The sequence below is a fragment of the Gracilinanus agilis genome, chromosome 6 (assembly GCF_016433145.1).
Source record: "Gracilinanus agilis isolate LMUSP501 chromosome 6, AgileGrace, whole genome shotgun sequence".
Taxonomy (NCBI): domain Eukaryota; kingdom Metazoa; phylum Chordata; class Mammalia; order Didelphimorphia; family Didelphidae; genus Gracilinanus; species Gracilinanus agilis.
This window is the reverse complement of record NC_058135.1, coordinates 177,260,813-177,282,306: the sequence shown is the minus strand read 5'-3', so window position 1 is coordinate 177,282,306 and position 21,494 is coordinate 177,260,813. Positions and strand designations below refer to the sequence as shown.

Sequence of the window (21,494 nt, the reverse complement as noted above, 5' to 3'; positions counted from 1 at the left end):
ACCCAGATCAAATTGCTTACCATCTCTGAGGAGGAGGGGTGAGGGGAGAAGGGAAGGGCAGAGACAATTTGGATCTTACAATTTCAGAAAATATGTTGAAAATTGTTATTACATGTAATTGGAAATATAAAAAAAACTGGTAATACAGGGCTGCACAGAGATGATAAGAACTTCTGGGAGCAGTTGAGATATCTGATAATACATAGAGCAGGATTCTTAGCCCTCCTTTGTATCACAGATACCTTTGGCAGTCTAGTAAAGTCCATAGATCCCTTCTCAGAATGCTTTTTAAATGCATAAAACAAAGATATGTAGGAAAACAAAATTCAAAGGAAACCAAAGTTAAGTGAAAAAATATCAGTATTTTATTTTTTCTGTTTGAGTTTATGAACTTGATGAAATCTATCCACAGGCCTTTTGAGGGTCGGTGGAACCCAAGTTAAGAACATCTGATAAGGAGAAGAGGAAAGAACCTAGAACAGAGTCTTGAGGAACATCCACATCCACAGAAAACAGGGGGAATTAGTTCTATTTTTACTTTGTTTTTTAGGATAGAATTGAAAATAAATTTTCTATTTGTTGAAAGCAGCACCTGGAAAATATTATTATATTCATAAGGCTCTAATTAACTCCTATTCACCTTGTGTGGAACTCTAGGGTCTTATGGGACATAAAACCCAATTTTAATCCTGGGCTTAAAAAGTGAACAATTATATACCCAAAGAAGGAAGCTATTTTTTTTTTTTTGCACAGATATCCATTTCTACATACCCTGATCCTTTTATGACAAAAGGATCATACAATTACAGATTTAGAGCTGGGAGATTAGAGGGCATTTGGTCCATCCCCCTTGTTTTACAGATGGGGAAACTGAGACCCAGAGAGTGTAAGAATTATAACTAGTATTTATATAACATTTTAAGGTTTGCAAAGCTCTTTATAACTATGATTTTATCTTATTCTTTCAACAACCTTAAGAGGTTGGTTCTATCATTATCCATTTTATAGATGAAGAAACTGAGGTTAAGTGATTTGACCAGGATCAGACAAGTAGTAAGGACAAAGAATTGGGATTTGAACCCAAGCCCTCTACCTCTAAAATCAAATATTCTTTCCATTGTACCACAATACTTCCCGAGGCTCCCTCCTGGTTGGCTTCCTGCTACAGCTCAGAAAAATTGCAAGTGGGTAAGGGACTGGATGTTGGGGGAAGAGGGGGAGGTAGAGTGAGCAAGGAGACTGGAAGTCACGCTCAATGATTTGTTGGTTTAACTTGCTTTTAAATGTTTGGGCTTGCTCTTTTTTTCCAAACACAGTACACCAAAAATGGTTCTATTTCTCTCTTTATTAGCCTTATTCACTAGGCAGCAAGAAGAATTCCTTGTCCCTCGGCCCTCTCACTTTCTCTGTGTTTTCTCGCTATTCTTTTAAAGCAGCAGGAAAATAATGTGGGTGTTACTCAAGCCAAGTACATCCTGGCTCCAGAACAAGACATTTTAGTGCACAGGCTCATGTGATCGCTGCTCCCCTTCGCCCCAGGAGATCACCCCCAACTACCTGGGTCAGTGAGAGATGGGGACAAAATAGTCCTTTGATCCATCTTGGGTCTGGGGGTAGTGAGTGGGAAAGGGGAAGGCTTGGTATTTGACACCATTCTTGTGCTTGGAACCAGGCCCTTCTTTTTATTCTGGACTTCTTATTGTCAGTGGACTCCTCTCTGAGGAGGTCCTGGCTCGCCTGGTTAGATTTGCTGGGCATAAAATGCTTTGCTCCTCCGGAAAGCTCCAAGCAATGCAAGCATTCTTCAACTCCTGTCCTCAGAAAATGCTCTTTTTTATGGTCTCTGTCGCTTCCCTGCCCGAGCAGAAATATTTGCCACATTCTATTACTGCACTTAACCTTTTTGCCTAATTGATATACAGGAAGCTATCATGGGCAGCTAGGTGGCACACTGGATAGAGCAAATGGAACCTGGAGTCAGGAAGATCCAAGTTCAAATCTGACCTCAGACTCTCACTTAGCTGCGTGAGCCTGGGCATGTCACCTTGATGCCTCAGTTACTCCCCTAGAGAAGGGGAGTATACACACTAGAGAAGGAAATGGCAAACAACTTCAGTGTCTTAGCCGAGAAAACCCCAGGGACTTGTCCCTAAGGGTCACATAGAGTCAAATTTGACTGAACAACAGAATATAATAGTTCTGACTTGCACTATGATTTTTTGGGATGCTCTATCTTATTCTGTTTGACAAAATGGAGAGAGTGTTGGATCTGGAATTGGCCAGAGCAGGATTCAAATTCTGGCTTGGATACTTATTAACTCAGAAAGTATTAAACCTCTATGTACCTTCAGTACTTCCCTGGACCTTTTTTTTTTTTTAAAACTCAAGTTACTGGCATGTCACAATCTTCTACAGTGGAGAGAGTTTCCCACACTCCTGAAATCTACCGACCATTTGGGCTCCCTGCAGTAGGTCCTTGGGCCGAGTGACTTAACCATTGTGGGTCTTGGTGGCCAGGAAAGTGAGGAAATTGGACCAAAGAGCCTCTAAGCCCCCTTTGGCCCTCAGACACTCTAATTTTATTACTGTCTATACAATCTGTCTTAAATCGCAACTCCTCGCAAAGCACAGGCCATGATGACTTGCTTTGGATACAACACAAGGTGAAATAAATCCTTTCGTACCATGACGATGCAGAGCTTTTTAGTGAGGCACTTGCTAAGCCTACTGGTTAACTTCAAAGCTCAGGAGGACATCCTTGATAGAAGGCCCATCACTCTCAAATTTATTTCCTTTGTGAGGACCAGAGGGAGCTACTCCTTCTTGGAGAGTCAAAATTGTTTAAAAAAACTAGTCAATGGAGCCACCACAAGGTGTCACTCATCACCCACAAATTTTAGGCAAGCTGGGGGTTGGGGTAGATTGAAAGTGAATTTATTTGTTTTTCTGAAACTTTTGGCAAGCCCAGATTTCTCACTGTTTCAGTCTCCAACAACAAGAATTAATTAGAATTTCCTTCCACTCCTTTGTACCCGAGGCTAATGCCACCTCGGTAGAGGAGGGGAAGGGGATGGATGGGAAGGGTTAGGAGCAAACTCATTTTTATCTGACCATCCCTGTTGCCCTTCCTCTCTTACAGTTCTGACTTTGGAGAATTGACCATAAACACGGAATGCCCTAGCCAGTGATGGGCAAACTACGGCCCACGGGCCAGATGCAGCCCCCTGAAATGTTCTATCCAGCCGCTGGACATTATTTCTAATCTGACGAATACAATGAGTAGGATACAATACAATGAAACTTCGAAAGAGTTGCCTTAGAAGCAGACAGAGAGATGAGTATTTCCTTTCCTTTGGCCCCCTCTAAAAAGTTTGCCCATCACTGCCTTGAAGGTGTGATGGCAAGATCAATGCCTTTCAATTCTGCTACATTTCAAGAAAAATGGCATCCCTTTACAAAAGACTTCCTGTAACAACTCATCAGAAAATAATTTCTGGAGTTTCAAGTGCCAGGGGATTCCAGCAGTCAATGTTTTGAAGTTTTCAATGCAAGGAGAGGAAGCGATGGTTTCTAACAGAGCTTCATTTGGAGGAAGTGGGGACCATCCAGCCTCAGAATCTGAGAAGTCATCTGACAGGAAGACATACTTCAGTGCTGTTACTCTCCCACAGTGTCTGAATTCTATTTTAATTATCTTAAGATAATTCTTTTTTTTTTTTCCCCAACTGGTACAAAACCTTCAGAGAAACAGAAATCTAACTGGGAACAGTAATGTTGGAGGGTAGGTTTATAAGCTAACAATGTTAGATCAGGTTCTGGCTGTGATGTAGTTAAATTTCTAGTATGTGGGGTGTCATCAAATCAGAGAATTTCAGAGCAGAAAGAAATATTAGAGTTCATGTAGTCCAATTCAGTTCGACAAGCACTTAGTAAGTGCCTATTCTGTGAAATACTTGACGTTAGGGGTACAAAGACTAAGTGGGAAAAAAGGCTCTGATCTTTGGAGGGATAGAAGGGGAGAGAGAAATAATGACAGTTGTTCTAAAAGGTACTGTAGGTTTCATTCAGATGCATTGAAACTTTGGATGTAATGTTATAGCAGATAAATGATTTTGCCAAATACAAATTTTACTGGTACACGTTTCCTTGCAGATAAAACAAAACTAAAGCTCATTTTGCTAAATATAAATTTTACTTGCACACACTTACCTGTAGATAAAAGAAAATGTATGAATGGTTTTGCTAAATGAACATTTTAATTGCATATTTACCTACACTGTGAATGCAATTTGGTTAAGTATGTTATTTACAAAATAAGCCAAACTTACCTATTGAACATACATACTAACTTCAAAACATGGCAGATATTGAACATCTCAAATAATTCAATTGAGAGGGGCTCTTCTTACTGAAAAGAAACTACTCGTGCTTCAGTAACCTGCCTTTACTGCAGTGCTACCAACTTAACCATTTCTATGCACCACAATTCTTCTAACAAAATATCCTGCAACAGGAGCAAACCAGGTCTGAGAACCACTGACATATCCAAGTAAATCCAGAATAATTTTAGGAGGGAAGGAACCAGAAAAGGCTTCAAGTAGGAGATAGTTCTTGAGTTGTCTTAAAGAAAGCTAAGGATTTGTATTCTAAAAAGTGAAAAAGAAATGCTTTCCAGAGAATGGTTGGAACAGCATGAAGTCATAGAGATAGGAGAAAGATGCCAAATCTGAGGAAGAACTAGTAGGCTATTTTGGCTGAAATGCCAAGGATGCCCTGGGAAGTCATATAAAATAAATCTGGAAAACTAAGTTGGAGTCATATTGGGGAGGGCTATAAATGCTCTCATGAAAAATTTGTGGTTTTTTTCTTACCAGCAATAGGGAACCTCTGAAGATTGGTGAACACAGGAGTAACCGTTGACTGTATTGAGAGTATGAACTGAGGGTAAAATTAACAAAATTTGGTTATGAAGGAGCAAAAGGAAAGCAATGACTCCAGGATGTCTGTGACTGAACCCTTGACATTATTTAGCATTCACTCTTCTTTTAATTCAGTCTCTGGCAAGGAATTGACCTTTCTTTTAGCTAAGTCCAAACATTTCATAGTTTCCTTTATGCCATCTGCACCCACCTAGCTGTGCAGAATGCCCTCACAATCATATCCCTTTCTCTCTCTAATCTTCAGTCTCTTTGTGTCTACTGGTTCCTTTCCAGCTGCCTATACTCCCAAGTCTCCTACATCCTTTAAAACACAATGACTTCTTACTAGATCCTATCATTCTTACTAGCTATCATCCTCTATCTCTCCTCTTTCAGTCAGTCAGCAAGTTTTCATCTGATTATTAGCATGCTGAGTACTGGGCTCACAGCCAAACTTCCACAAATAGCTGTCTGTATTGGTCTCCACTTCTCCTTTTACCAGTTTCTCAGCTTTTCGCTATCTGGCTTCTAACCTCATCACTGAACTAAAATCACTCTTCAAAATTACCAATGGTATCTTAATTGCCATAGCCGGCATCCTTTTCTTAATTCTCATCCTTCTTAGCTTTTCTCTAGTATCGGATAATGTTAGAACACCATCATCTCTTGGCTACTTTCTCCTCTTTGGGTTGTACTGAAAACTGTTTCCTCCTGTTTCTCCTGCTACCTGTCTGATTCTTCTTGGTCCTCTTTGTTGGATCTTCATCCATGGCATGTCCTTTAACTGTAGATAGACCCCAATACTATATCCTGGAGTCCTCTTCAATTCTTTCTATATTATTTCATCATCTCCTCTAATTCCAGTTATTATCTCTATGCAGATGAATCCCAGCTAGCCTAAGTCCTTATCACCAACAGCGTATTGGACATTCTGAATTCAACCTGTTCAAAACACATTTCATGATCTCTCCCCTAAAAAATCTGCCCCTCTTCTTAACTTCTCTATTTCTGTGAAGGGCACAGCCATCCTTCCTGGAAGATTCACAGTGAATCCCAGGTTCACAACATTGGCGTTTTCCTTGGAATGAACTCCAATGCCTCCCTATTGGTTCTAAGATTGAATATAAATTACTTTGATACTTAAAATCCATCATAACTTGGTCCCAACCTACCTTTCCAATCTTATTCTCAATTACTTACATCCTTTCACACATTCTCTGGTACAGTTGAACTCATCTTCTTGTCCTTCACACATAACAAACACTCCATGTGTGCCTTTCCACTGGCTATCACTGAAATGCATTTCCTTCTCCCCTGTACCTTTTAGAATCCTTAATTTCATACAAAACACAGCTCAAGAACTACTTTCTATATGAAGCCTTCCCTGCCTTCCCTCTGAGATTACCTCCATCTATTCTTGTGTGTAATAGCTATTTACATACTTTCCCCTCTTTCAGAATGTGAACTCCTGAAGGGCAGACCATAGGCAACTTTGTATTCTAAGTGGTTTATTTTTTTTCTAATTTAAGCTTATGATTATGAAAGAAATTATAAAATAAGTAAATGTTTAATATTTTGTACTTCTACCAATATCATATGTGATATTATTTAATTGGGAAACCAGTTACTGATGTGAGATCAGTATTTTTGTGACTTAAGGTTGCAAGATGAGTTCTTAATGAGAGATCAATAGTCCTGAATTTCTAGATCATTAATTTTCTGTATGAGATTAAGCAAGCCATTTTACCTTTCTGTATCTCAGTCACTACACTGATATGTGGGTTATATTGGAGTAGACCCTGTGCATATGCCTGCCAGAGTTTTCTCATATACTCTGATTCAGTGCCAAAGAGATCATTGAGTAGCCCTTTATTGGGTCCATGAGCTAACACTTGCATTTTGGAATAGTGCAGAAATCCTGATCATTCCCTTTGTCCCTATGATGGCGTTAGGGTTGGGGCTGCCAGAGATGATTTGCTACTGAGCAAACTTCCCTACACCCACTAGCAATGATAGCAGCTGCTTATGCATGCCAATAAAAGCTTATGCGTATTTAGGCGAGTCTGAGAACAGACTGAAAAGTGTCTGACTCCAGCTTTTGCTTTGTCTTTCTTTGACCCTCTGGTGAACAAACTGTGATTCCGAGATGGCTGTTTCTAGTTTTGGTAACCACCTTGTGAGTTCAAGAAGTCAGGAGCTCCTGGGATTGCCCAGCAGGAGATGACTTCTGACCAGAGGATAACACCAAGCTGAGCCCTGGCTTCCAGAAGTCTTTGACCTTTAGGGATTGTAGGGGCTAAGCATTCCCATTCAGAAGACAGAAAAAAAAAATACTAGGGTTTATGGGCATCAAAAAGCTTGGAAGAGAGGATTGTGGGAGAGCAGATACAAGGGAGGCAAATGAAAGTTCCAATTTATGTTAGCGAGATGAAAAGGTGGCATCAACAATTGTTAGGCAAGCATGAAAACTCCTGTGAGAGCTATGACACTGAGGATGGTGGTTTTTGTTTTTTAATTTTTTTCAAGTTTCTTTAATTTTTATTTTGAATATTTTCCCATAGTTACATATTTCATGTTCTTTGCCTCTTCCCCAAGCTCCCCTAGCCCCTCTTAGCCGACGCACAATTCCACTGGGTTTTACAAATATTTACATGTAAATATATACCTAATTTCATATTATTGATAGTTGGACTAGAGTTATCGTTTAGTGTCTACATCCCCAATAATATCCCCATCAGCCCATGTGTTCAAGCGGTTGTTTTTCTTCTGTGTTTCTCCTCCCACAGTTCTTCCTCTGAATGTGGCTAGTTTTCTTTCTCATAAGTCCCACTGAGGATGGTGTTAAAGCCCTTCACACCCTAAGGCCTTCCTACCTGTCCAGTCTCATTACACTTTATTCTCTTCCACAAAGTCTACAACCCAAGAATACTGGTCTTCTGGCTGTTACTCCCACAGGACACTGTACCTCCAATTCTGTGCCTTTTTTTCAATGGCTGCTCCTCCTTCCCCTTGCTTGGGATGGTCTCCCTCCTAATCTCCAATATCCTGGCTTTTCTGGCTCTTACTTTCTTCAAGAGGCTTTCCTTCATCCCCTCACCAGCTTCTGAGATTATCTCCCCTTTATATTGTATGTATCATATTTATATGTATATAGTTCGCATCCTTGATAGCAGGGATTGTTTTTGTCTTAACCACAGTATTGTGATTGAGACAACTTCAAGATTGAACTTGGTCAATGTGAATCCAGGGTTTTGTTTATGGGTTATGACTAATGATTGTCAATCATATCTCCAAATTCAAGAACTTGGGAAAATCTTTTTAAGGTTGTAGAATATATTTTTAGCACTTTAAGGAAACTAAATATTAGCTAGTGTAGCTACCTTAAAAAATCCTAAGGAATATGGGCTAAAATATAAATAAATTCAATAAAGGATCCTAGGATATAGTGTTGGAAGAGATCTCAGAGGAAATCTAGTCCAACTCCTTCACTTTACAGATGAGGAAACCGAGGGTCAGATAAATTAATTTATTTGATGAAAGTCACACAGGTTACTTACTAGTGGCAAAGCTTGGATTTGAACTCAGGTCTTATGATTCCAAGTTGAGCCGTCTTTTCTCTTTATCACACTTATATAAACTACCCAGAAAAACTAGAAGTCATCCAGAAGAGAGTGACCAGGATATCAGAAGATTGAAGATTACTTCATTCAACAATCTGTTGAAGGAATTGAGGATTTTGGTTGAGAGGAGAAAAGGCTTGGAGGTGGGACAGTAGTTCTTTTCAAGTGTTAGAAGAGATAATATGTGAGAAGGGGAAAAGGGGAGTTGACTTTTTCTGCTTGGCCCTAAGAAAGCAAAACTAAATGCTATAGAAATATAAACATATATGTGTGTGTGTGTGTGTGCGTTTTTCTTTTAAACACCACTAAAATTTCCCCCAGCACCCTTCCCTCTTCCTCTTTCAAAAATTAGCTGACAAATAACTCATTAGAAGTTTTCTAACAATGTCTTTTCAGAGATGCAGCAGAGGAAAGTAAGTACTAGTTGGTGTCTGAGGTCCTTTCTAATTCTTAGATTCTGTAAATTTATAGATGATATAACAGATGCCAATGTCTTAGCAAGATTTCCACAGCACTGACATGTAAATTGATTTATTAATAAAAGTAATCATCATCATTCAGGAAAGTGTGACTTACAGAAATCCTATAGTCTCTTCTTATTAGGCATCAAGTTTCTATCTCTGTTAATTTCAGATAACAGTCCATGATGTCAAAGACTTAAGTCCTGCTTGTTCATCCTTCAAGACTGCTATTGAATTCTCATCACCTTCATGAAGTTTTCTTCCATTACTCTAGCCCGGAGCAATCCTTCCATTCAATAAGTATTTGAACAAGTCATTTAACCCCTCCAGACTTCAGTTTCCTCACTTAAAAAATGAAGAGATTGTCACTTCTTATTCTAGATCTGTGGTCCTATTGCAATAGAGTCCATACCATGCAGTTTTACACTTAATTATCATCTAATTGTTTCATATATTTTTTTATATCCCAATTAGATTGAAAGTAATAAAAATTATTATTATTATTTCGAAGACTGGGTCTCCATATATCTCCCAGGATGGAAGAGGAATGGTCATTGATAATCCCTCAGGCCAACAGCCAGATTCCAATACCAATCAATGTGGGAGTCTTGACCTTTTCTGTTTCCTACCTAGTCTTGTTTGTTCTCCTTCCCCCAGCCTCCACAACCACTATATTTAACGCAGATTTTAGTGTGGGTATCCACTCAGCATGGCCAAGCTTAGAACTCCCAAGCCCAAGAGATCTGTCAACTTCAGATTCCCCCTAGCTGAGATTACAGATGTGCCGCCATGCTGGACAACATTGCAAATGCACAAACTGCTTTTGTGTATATCGAGCACTTAGTATTGAGCTGCTCACTAAATACTCAATGACTGATTAAAGGAATATGCATAAAAATGAAATTCAGTGTCAATTATTTATCTTTTATGAAGATGCTTATGATTCCTCCATTAACTCTAAAATTGTTTGTGAGTTGTTCATCTTTTCAGATTCTGACAAATTAATGTTAATGGCAGCCCTAAGGTTAGCCCAGAAGAGTCCATGCTTATTCTTCTCCTTGGGCCATTCCAGATAGGTTCTTTGTGCCATGAGAGCTTTTAGCTTATGATACTTGGTAGGAATGCTGTACTGTGGAATTGGTTCCAATAATATGAGAATTAAATTATTAGAACCTTCATGAAATACTTTGTGGTGAGCAAAGTAAAGTTCATAATGGCACCACTCACTCTGAACAAAGTTAGGGGACAAAACAAATATAGATTTGTAGCTTTTCTCAATACAATTTATAATATTTTCAATGATACTCTTGCCAGGAACAAAGTGTCTCTCATGGAGACAAATTGATATAGATCTATCTTCTTTCTCTATGTTTGGTATCAGCTCATTTTTTACCCAGAGAGAATCCATTTCACTGTATGAAACAAAAGCATGAAATTGGATTGTTCTTTTGAGTTCTTCTATGGACACATTCCTAACTCGGTGCCGGTTCTGTGTCCACTGACTTATCATCCTCAAGTACCAAAGCAAATCAAAGCGGATGCAGAGAATTGCTATGACAACTGTCCAAAGTAACCCCATTATCAGAATGACAGCAATCAATAGAGGTGTATTACAGGATAATACTGGCAGATCAACATTCTCCAGATGAATTCCCTTTAGTTCTAGAGGATATTCACAGGTGTATGCATCTGGCCACCCAATCATCAAGCCCTGGGATTTTTTCCCTAGGTTGATAAAATTTCTTAAGTCACAGGTACATCTGAATGGATTGTATCCTGCTTTTAATGACTGCACTTCCAGACAAGACTGGAAGAAATCAAGAGATGGGCTAATAATGGAATTCATTTCAATATTCAGCACAGAAAGCCTTTGGAAATTACCACACCCAGGAAGATCAGTTAGAGAATTGGATGCAATATTTAGCTCCTGTAATGCTTTCAGATTCTCAATTTCTCTGGGGATGGTTCTAATATCATTATTATGCAGATCAAGGACTTGGATGCTCTTTGGTATGCATTTGAAAATAGAGTCAATAAATTTATTGGATGACAAGTTCATGGTAGTAAGGGTTTCTGGCCAGTGGCAATGGTTTCCATCAGTGTGCTGTAGTAGATTCTGGCTTAGATCTAAGTGTATCAAGGATGTTTTGATAGCAAAGGAACTCACTGTGGAGAGTGTCTCTAATTTATTCCTTTGTAAAACAAGAGTCTTCAAATGTGGCAGTTGAAAAGTTTTGCTGAATAATTCATCTGTCAAAGCATTGTTGGCAAAATTCAAGTGCTGAAATTTGGTGGGATAATCAGGAAAAATTATATGTGGCATCGCTGCACCTGATATTGTCAAGTTTTCAATGTCCATTTGGGTAAAGAACAAGTAGATTATATTCTGTGGAAAGGAATATGTCTTAATGCCCACATGCTCTACCTTTATGGCTTTCATTGAAGTATTAGAGTAGTCAAATGTTTCAGTTTCAAATTCACTTTGGGCACCAAGGGTAAAATTTTGTATTTGTAATTGTTGAATTGACGAGTGCCAAACAAACTGCAATGTTTGGAGGAATTCCTGCCAGGGTCCATGGACATTACTGAGTAACAGACGAGACGTTTTGGAACCCTTTGGTTTCTCCAAAAGAGGATTCTTCTGATTGTCGTGGTTGGCAAATTGGTTCAACCTGATATTTGTCATTTCCAAGATTTTGGAAGTGTAGATTCCATCACGCAAAATAAACCTGTAATCAGCATCCTCTGGAAAGACTATATGAAGTCTTTCAGTGTTTAAAAGGGATAAGCTACCTTCTTCATAGTAAGAAAGATGCTTTAAGCCCAGGAAGACAGTGTTTAGCTGCAAATGAGCAACTTTCTGCAGATGTGATTTTTGTATCTGCGCCCCACTCAGTCCTAAAAATTCCAGTTGTGACATGCTGCCAAACTCCTGACAGATGGGAATGTTGTTGAAATCATTAAATGAAAGATCTAAATGTTTGAGGCCCAGAAGTGGATAACAAGAAATATTCCTCAGACTATTGTAAGATAAGTCTAAGTATTCCAATTCCTTGTTAAATTGGAAGATGCTGATATCCAGATGTTGGATTTTGTTATGAGAGAGAATTAAGACTTTGAGCTTAGAGAAAGGACTAAGGTCCAAGTTCTGAGGCTGACATGTGAATTTGTTTGATAAATCCATTGTGGTGATTTTTAGTGGTGTGCCCATCAGAACCTTTTTAAAATATTCCTGAGAACAGTTGGTAGTTAATTCATTCATTTCAGGTAGTAGCAGAGCCCCACAAAGTACAGACAGATCAATACTATACAAAATATAAATGTTTCTGATGATTCTCATGATTTTCTTCTGATTGCTATCACTGGTTCTCTTAAGTCACAGATGAGGATGAATCAAAACCTAGAAAAACAATTTGTAACATTATATGACCATTTGGTTCATTAAATCTCATAGAAAAATAAAAACAAGAGATAGACTCAGCCCTCAAGTTCCTTCTCTACATGTAAATAAATAAATGTAAACAAGATACATACAGAGCAGAAAGTAGGTAATCTTAGGAAGACTCAAGTGACTGAGGGTTTGGGGGAGGAAGGAGAAGAGAGATAGGGAAGACTTCCCATAGAAGGTAGTATTTTGAGATGAATTGTGAGTTAAGCTGTGGTATGTCATGAGGTGGGAATAAGGAGGTAGAACCTGTAAAGCTGGCATTAAATGGGCCCATTTTATACATTCCAGCTTTTTTCCCAAATGGAAGAAAATGCTGAAGGATCATAGGGAGCAGGAGCCACACAGCACTTCTTAGACCATGGTAAATGCTTAATAAATTCTAGTTGGTTGACTTGTTAAAGACTGAAAAACTTGTTAGAATATAGATCTTTCTGACTCCAACTCCAGCATTAAGCCATGCTAAAGAGCTCTGAGAGATCAAGAGCCCAGATGGAAGCATTGATTTTAGCAAACTTTTGTAATCTCTAATAACAGAGATTTTAAGGTAAAGAAAAAAAAGAAACAAAAGAGCTCCCATTGGGTGGCTTTAATGTTCTTGGTAAATTAGATGAGTTTTGCTGAAAGTACCTGGGGTTTGGGATGGTGTTGTGGGGAGCAGAAAACAAGAATATTGGAGATGAACTTTATAGGAAAATTTGATGAGGAAAAAAAAAGATGAATGAAAACTATGCCATAAAGCAATATGGTCTTATTGAAGTCAATCAATGTGTCAGCTAATATTTATTGAACATATACTATGTGCCAGGCACTGTGCTTGGGACGGCATAGTTAGATAGTATATAATTGTAGAGGATCAAGTGAGCAAAGGGTTGTTACTTTCTCTGGTCTTCCGTGCTCTACTCTTCAGGAGTAGTAACAGAGGGCAAATGGTCAGTTTCATTGAGGGTTGGGAATTATCAGGGTCAGAATAGCCAAAAGCCAATGAAGGTAATGAGGAGATTATAGAGAGGAAATATGGTGGTAAGGAAGAAATGGTGGGGGGGGGGGAGGGGAACAGGATAGAGGAAGGGAGATATTTCACAATTCAAGATCTTGTAGGTTACTAAGTTTGACATATGACCTTTATAAGTGGATGGCAAGATTAAAGTAGACATAGAAGTTCTAGAGTTGAGGAGTCATTCATTCAGTCAATACACATTTATTAAGCACCTGGTACATGCCAGGCACTGTGCTAAGTACTGGGGATATGAAGAATGGTAAAAGATGGTCCCCACTCTGAAGGAGCTCACAGTCTAATGGGGTGGGAGGGGGAGACAACATATAAATAACTGAATAAACAACAGAGAGTGGGAATAAATCAGAGAGGACAGAGGGAAGGCATTAGCATTAACAGAAATTAGAAAAGGCTTCTAGAAAGTTGGCTTTAGCTGAAACCTGAAGGTGGAGAAAGCCTCTAGGAACTAAAAAATGATATATATAGGGGAGAGAGACCCAGAGTGGATAGTGGTAGTTTCCACTTAGAGATTCCCCTGTATACTCAACTGAGATCTCCAGATATTCTAACCTCCAATTAGTGAGAGTGAAGCAGAATCATTTTCTCTCACTGGGCCAGTTGTGCAAATGCCTTGGAGACAATTGATATATAAAATCAATATCCCTTTTATTATAAGAGGGGATACAAACTGAGGCTCAGAACAAGGGGTCCCTAACTCTAAGGGATCTAGCTATTCACCAACAACCCTCTACATCCCTCACAAGAGAGAGCCTTTGAGTCTTCTGGCTAACTTACCAGCTCCCTATTTCTATCTAGGTGTTCCCCAAAAGCTGACTAAGCTACATATCTATGATCCTCAGTAGTTTGATTTGTTTAGCTCAAAAGCTGTCTCCAAAACACGTTATGATTTCTCTCAAACAGCTAAGTCCATCCCAGAGGGTCTGACCCCTGAGGTAAAATCTCAAAGCCGATCTGACAGGATTTTTAGATAAAACTCTTCTGGAAAGCACAGCCAGTATGGTCAGATCCTTTTCTAGATATTACCAAACAGAGTACCTCCAAAGATGATTTAGGGGTTTCTCCTCCACAGTCAGGTTGAGGTAGCTAAGCTCCAACAAGCCACCTTTCCTCCTCCCTTCTGAACAGGAAGAACCCAAACTTCTCTTAAACTCACTCTAGCATTTGTCACTTCCAAACTGTTCCTCCTCTGCCTTCTGCCTGCTAAAATCCTTTCCCTTGAGTTCCTAATATGTGTCTTAAAGACAGCCTTCCACTTCTCTTAAATCTTACCTTTCTCTGTCCTTTTCTCATTACGTTTCCTCCCTCTGATCATTTGAGTAAATTTGTTGAAGACAAATTTCTCATATAAACAGAACTGAAAGGTCAGGGTGAGAAAAGGATCTTTAGTGCGAAGTTGTCAAGGATGGTGATGGCAGAGAATGGGGAAGAAAGCCTTCAAGCCTATTTGCTTAAAGTCATTGAAGAAAGGTAGAGAAAGCATCTAGGAACTGAGAGTACATAAAGATCAATGGATAGTAGAGATAAGGATTGGAACCATCAGTTGGCATGAACTTCAAAAAAGGAGAGCTCACTGAATGATGGTAGCAGAGGAACTAATTGATGAAGGAATATTGGAAACAGTTATATTCATCATGGAGCCTCTGATAAAGCCAGAGAGGGGAAGACTGGGCATAGTTAGACATGTTCCCTAGACTTTAAGGAAACTGATTTCATAAAGTTCATAGAAAAGATAGGTGTGATCCCATACTCTAAGAATACAAATCAGAAAGAAAGGAGAGTCCCTGAAAAATGAGTATCTGAGGAGTTAGTCATGAACGATACCAATGCAGTAAAGATAGCAAAAAGATAGTTAAGTGATGCCTGTAATGCACAGTTAGTAAATGGCAGAAGTAGGACTTAAAACCAAGTCTTCCTGACACCTTCTACATCTCAACTGATCACTAGAAAGAGGGGTCGGTTTGTAGTCAGAGGACCTAGATTCATTCTGATCCTGCTCTTGACAGCACTAGCTCTGTGATACTGGATACGTCAGCAAAACTCTTCAGAGCCCCATTACCTCACCTGGAAAATGAGCCAGTTGGACTATATGACTTCTCAAGTTCAGAATCTATTGATCCTCTCATCCTCCTGAAACAGGGGGAGGTATTGAAAGAGAGACCCAAGTAGCTTCCTAGGCAGCTCTCCACTGAGTTCAGATTAATAGTGTGAGGAGTGGGCTATGTGTTGTCTTCAAAATGTTTTCCAAAAGCCCCCTGGCCATGCAATGTGCTAGTTTGAAACATGCTGACAGGAGTATCATCCCCAGAAACTCCAAAACGTGAAGCCCTGCTTCTGCTCGGCTGTGCCCCTGCCTATGTTCCAGCAGGCTACGGGTATTAAAGTTGTGGTTGTCTTGTTTTCTGATTGGCTAAAACTTGAGACTGTAAGTTTTTGCTCACCAGTTTCTGGGGGGAAGACAGGGAAAGGAGGTGGTAGGAAGGGGGCTTTAGGCTGGGCTCAGCCAGAAGAGGGTGCATTTGCCTTAGGATTAGAGGCGATGCCCTCTTTCATAAAAGAGAAACAAACAAACTGTCTTTTCTGCTCATAATTTCTGCCTCGGAACTTTCATTGTGAGGAGGGCATCTCTGTGAGGGGTGGTCTCCACCTCTCTCCCATGCAATAAGCTGGTGGGTGCGGGGGAGAGGGCAGGAAGGAGTTTTAAGAATGAAAAGAGAAATCTAGCAAGCACAGATGCAAACGAGTATCCCAAACCTCTGAAAGACTACAGTGAGGCTGGAAAATAAAGGGGAAAGGGAGATGAAATGGTTTTCAAAGCTGAGTTAGCAAAGATAGATCCACTGCTTGGAACAGATAAGATAAAGTTAACAGGCTACAAAGAAGGAGGAAAACTATAGGCGAAAGGCACAAAAATATGCCATAAAACAATGTGACTTCACAATGCCTTTAAAACCTCAAATTTGGGATTTCCCCACTGCAACTTCCTTGGCTTATACCCTTAGCTCAGTCTCAATCATTGTTCTTCTCTCCAATTATTAATTTTTTTTTACTCAATAGTTCACTGTTAAGGGGCTTCACTGTTCTCAGGAAAAACCCAATTTATAGTAAAGGGGCACGGGCTTACCTGCCGATGGAACACAAAGGAAAAGAGAAAATCCAAAGTCTTATTCGTCCCTATTGGAGCAGCTGTTCTACTCTTTCAGTTTTCCGAAGGAGGGAAGTGAAAGAATTTGGCTCCTGGATGCCTAACTGTAATTCTAATCTTCCCCCTTTCATGACTTCTATTAGGTTTAAATACTTTTCCATTGCTCTGTTCCTTTGAGGGAATGGACTGAACCCAGCCATGGACAATCAAAAAAAATTTTTTTTTAGAAGAAAAACATCCAAACTTACCTGAGAGTTTCCCTAAGTTCTTATTAACCAGAACTTTAGCTCCTTTTTCCTTCTTCCTTCCAGGATATCCCTGGATATTCTTTAGTTTTTTTACTCAGTCTCTGCAAATGTCTTTGGGGAGATCCCACACTTGTCACACTCAGATCAGCTCTCAGACTAGTTCTATCCCTTCACACATGATTCACCAGTCAAGTCGATCCACACATTTATGGAACATCTATGTGCAAAGCTTTGTGCTAGCTAGATATTGGGGCTACAGAGACAAAGAAAGTCAGCCTCTGCTCTCAAGAAACTTTCATTTTGCTCAGGATCATGCAGCACCGAAACAGAGAAGTAAACGTAAGGTAGTTTGAAGAAAGAGAGAGCACGAATAGCAGGGGAGAAAAGGGGGGAAACTGTCAAATTGAACTGATCAGAGTTCAGTTAGAGACCCCTTACCTGAATCTTGGGAAAGTTAGGGCAGTTAAGAAGCAGAGGGGAGAGGAGAGCAATGTCCAGGCTTGGGGACAGACTGTAAAGGAATGCAAATACAAGATGGCATGCTGAAAACTCAAATGAAAAAATACACCAACTGGGAACTGACAACACCATCCAGATAAAATCTCTCCTACCTCATTGGCACCTTATTAGCTTCAGATTTCAGCAATTCTTCTGATGACTTGGGGTTGCCTGTGTCCATTCTTTGAATGCTAAAGCAAGCACATCCCAGCAGCACCCAAGCCAGACAACATTCATGTTCTTAGGGTCTCAGGCATAATAACAGTTCAATTTCTGTAAAGACAGATTTTAAGGTTTTGAGTCTGAATTTTGAGCAAGGAAATAACATGATTAAAGTAGCATGTTAAGAAGATTAATTTGGCAGCAACGTGCAGAAAAAATTAAGAGAGGCAAAGGACTGAGCCGAGAGAAGAGTTTAATTCAATCCAATGCCATTTAGCAAACGTTTAATAGCTGCCTAGTGTATGTAAAAGGTACTGTGCTGGTTGTTAGGAGTTAGTAAATTAGATCATGTTTTATACTTGAGTGGTAATTATGAAAAAGGAGTAAAAGTGTTGTATTCCCTCTGGAATTCCGTGATGTAGCCTGAACCCCCCTCTGCAGCTTGAACCCCTCTCTGCAATATGAATCTCACAAAAAGTTAAAGTATGGTTTGGGGTTTTTCAGTCCAAATATCATAGTTCATTTATCTGAGATCCTGTCGATTCTTGGATATTAAAAAAAAACAACAATATTTTGGTGGCATTTGTATGCCTTAATCATGCCATTCCTATAGTCTTTGCTGGCTACTTGCCTTTACAGATTGTTTTGAAATTTTCTTCCATTAGGCAGAATCACTTTTGTTGCTATATTATAAAAGACACCTTATTTTGAGTATAAGAGTGCTGTGTTATATTCAGGCCATTTTCCCCATCAATATATATGATTGAGCATCAACAATGTAAATGCTGCAGATTTCAAAGGTCTTTGGCTATTTAGAAGTGTGATATTTGGAGGAAAATTATGTTATAAGTATGAATGTGAAGAACAGTGTACCATGGTGCATGGAGAGCTGGGCTCAGAAACAAGGAACACCTGGATTCAAGTCCTGTCTCTGACTTTGTGACCCTGAGCAAGTCACTTAACTCTCGAGGGTTCTAGGCTACTCTTTTAAGTTACAGAGAAGAAACCAACTTGCTTTGGTAGGGGGAGTTTGCTCACCAGGGAGTGCCTCATACCAATAAAATCACAAGTCCTTTCCCATCCCTAATAAGTATGAACATGAAGAGAGACAATATGGCATAGTGGATAAAGGGCTGTCCCCTGGACGCAGGAATCTCCTGGCACAAGTACTGCCTTTGACAAATATTGAACATATCTGATCATGAACAAGTCACTGAAGAACTCCGTGGTCTCTCTAAGTCTATATTTTTCAGAGGAACTATCAGTATGTATTAGGAGAAGGAGGTTCCTGGCTTGGAAATCACCTGTGTGGACCAAAATAAATAAATAAAAATTAACGTAAAATATGGGAAGTGGATAAACTTCTCATAAACAGTTCAACGTGAGCACTTTGTGCTCTCCCAAGAGAAAAAACTGCTTATCACTCAAATGTCTACCCTTGGTTAAATGGTTAAACATTAACAATCTTTCACAATGTTAGAGGTAATTTTCTACTATGACTGGTCTGAAATTCAGCAGTACCTGGGTCAGTCATCACTTAACAAATATAAAAAGTTTATATATATACATATAAATATATATGTATATATATATATATAAAACATTGAAATGATGCAAAGTGAAGTGAACAGAGCCAGGAGAACATTGTAACAGCAATATTGTCCAATGATCAATTGTGAATGACAGCAGTACAAGACTAGCCTCTGATATAGAAGGAACTGACTAAATCTGAATGCAGAGTATCATTCTTTACTTTATTTCCTCCATGAATTTTTTTCTCTAGAATAGTGATTTATATCTTCTTTCACATGACAAACATAGAATCGTATATTGCCTGATAACATGTGTGCAATCTATAAAATGTTATCTGCCATCTTGGGGAGGAGGGAAGAGAGTAGGAGGGTGGAAGAGAACATCACAAAATCTCATAAAATGATTATTAAAACTGTATCTACATGTTTTGCATGATAATACTTGCATAACCCAGATTGAATTGCTTGTCAGCTCTAGGAATGAGGAAGGCAGAAGGGAGGGAAACAACATGCACGGTATGACTTTGAAAAAGTTATGTGGAAATTTGGTATTAAAATAAAACATTGAATAAAGGCAAAAACATTGTATCTATGTGTAAAGTGGAAAAATATAAGCAATAAAACATGCATTATCTATATATCACCAAAACATAGTATAAATTGGATCAAATGGCAACAGGTAAGCTCCAAACTGGAGAAAACCCCCATTAAACAGATTTTGAGAATAGAATTTGAATTAAAATCAGGAAAAGCTAGCAAAGAAAGGCTACTAGTAAATCTTACCACCAATGCCTAAACTTGGACTTAATTTTCTGGAAACAGTACCTTTATAGTAATCAGATTGAATCAGTTTCAAATTCAAGCCTATGTTGATCTTGTATTCTTTTTTTTTTAAATCCTCAGTGCAATAATTCCAAACTTATTACTCTTGGATTAATGTGAGAAAAAATTAATCAATATTAAAAACTTTTTAAAAATGTCACTCTTCTTCTCTTTTAGAGAAAAACCAAGACCATACTGTTGTGAAAGACCTGAGCTGTTCAAGAGCTTTACTTTAGGTCAGAGTTTTTATATCTATTTTTGTCATGGATCCCCTTCGGCCTCCTAGTGAAGTTTAATACAACCGTGGCTTGCTGCCTGCATTCATAACTGCAGGAAATGCTCAATTTCAGTTGGAAATTAGTGAAAATAAAAGTAGAATTTTTTCTCCCACCCAAGTTCCTAAATCTCCTGAAATTTATCCATAGACTCCCTTGTGTAAGTAGACAAAGAAGTAAAATGAAGGATTCTTACCCTTAAGTTTGCACCATTTCAACAGAAGCAACAAGTGGATATCTATGAGAAAGCAGATCAGAGTTTGCTCTAGCACAAAAGTCTCCCAAGCATGATGATGTTATCTTGGCCCCTTGGTGGAGAGGGGGCCATCTGCTGTTCATTTACAGTATTATAATGATGCACACAGTGAATTCTTGAATCTGGGGTTCACTGCCTCTTTTAGTGTTTTTAAGCAATTGAATGGGTGGGACAACTAAGCGTGGGGCCAGGAGGAATAGAATCTTAAAATGACCTTGTCCAGATCAAAGGATTGGGCAGCTATAAGTACAACATTTTTTTAAGGGATTACAAGAAGAAAAACACAAACCAGGGAAAACAATTTATGTGTTTTCTTGGGTCAAGAAGTTCAGTATTCACTTGGATAATATGAGATGCTAATTCCCTGTGTAGAAAGAAGAAAAATGATCTCTATTATAGACATAGATGAAAAGTAACAGTCAGCTTGTCATGGACTAGTTCTCTACCATTAAATTCAACCTTTTGTGCCAAAAATGTGTGTTTTAGGACAGTCCATGACTTTTAAACAACATTTAAATATTTTCTGTGGTTTTTTAACAACACTGAGACTTCCTCATACTCCCTGACAACACACTAGAACCTTCCCCTCCTTGAAACGAAGAGAAACCAGCAAGCAAAATAAACTGACATTTATCATATCTGCCAATATATATGCAGCATTCTCCCTCTGTAGTCTACCATTTCTCTATTGGTATGCGTGGGGAAGAAGGGAATATGTTTTATCATCCATTCCCTAGAATCAACATTAGTCATCCCACTCATCTGAATTCTGATGCTTTTAGCATTATTTTTCTTCACATTTGTAGCCATTTTTGTTTTGTTTTCTGGGCTCTTCTTTCTTTATTCTATTCCAGTTTAGAAGTCCCTTCCTAATTTCTCAGAATTTCACCTATGTCAGTGATTCCCAAAGTGGGCGCCACCACCCCCTGGTGGGTGCTGCAGTAATCCAGGGAAGCAGTGATGGCCACAGGTGCATTTATCTTTCCTATTAATTGCTATTAAAATTTAAAAAAGATTAATTTCCGGGGGCACTAAGTAATATTTTTTCTGGAAAGGGGGTGGTAGGCCAAAAAAGTTTGGGAACCACTGACCTATG

The 21,494-nt window shown here is 39.0% G+C and overlaps 1 protein-coding gene across 1 annotated transcript; it reads right to left on the bottom strand.

Annotated features, from left to right (window-relative positions):
- Nucleotides 1-9,054: 9,054 nt before the first annotated feature.
- Nucleotides 9,055-12,393, bottom strand: TLR10 (toll like receptor 10). The gene has a single exon (XM_044680207.1). The coding sequence runs from the start codon at nucleotides 12,338-12,340 to the stop codon at nucleotides 9,938-9,940; it is 2,403 nt and encodes an 800-aa protein (XP_044536142.1). The 5' UTR covers nucleotides 12,341-12,393; the 3' UTR covers nucleotides 9,055-9,937.
- Nucleotides 12,394-21,494: the final 9,101 nt, after the last annotated feature.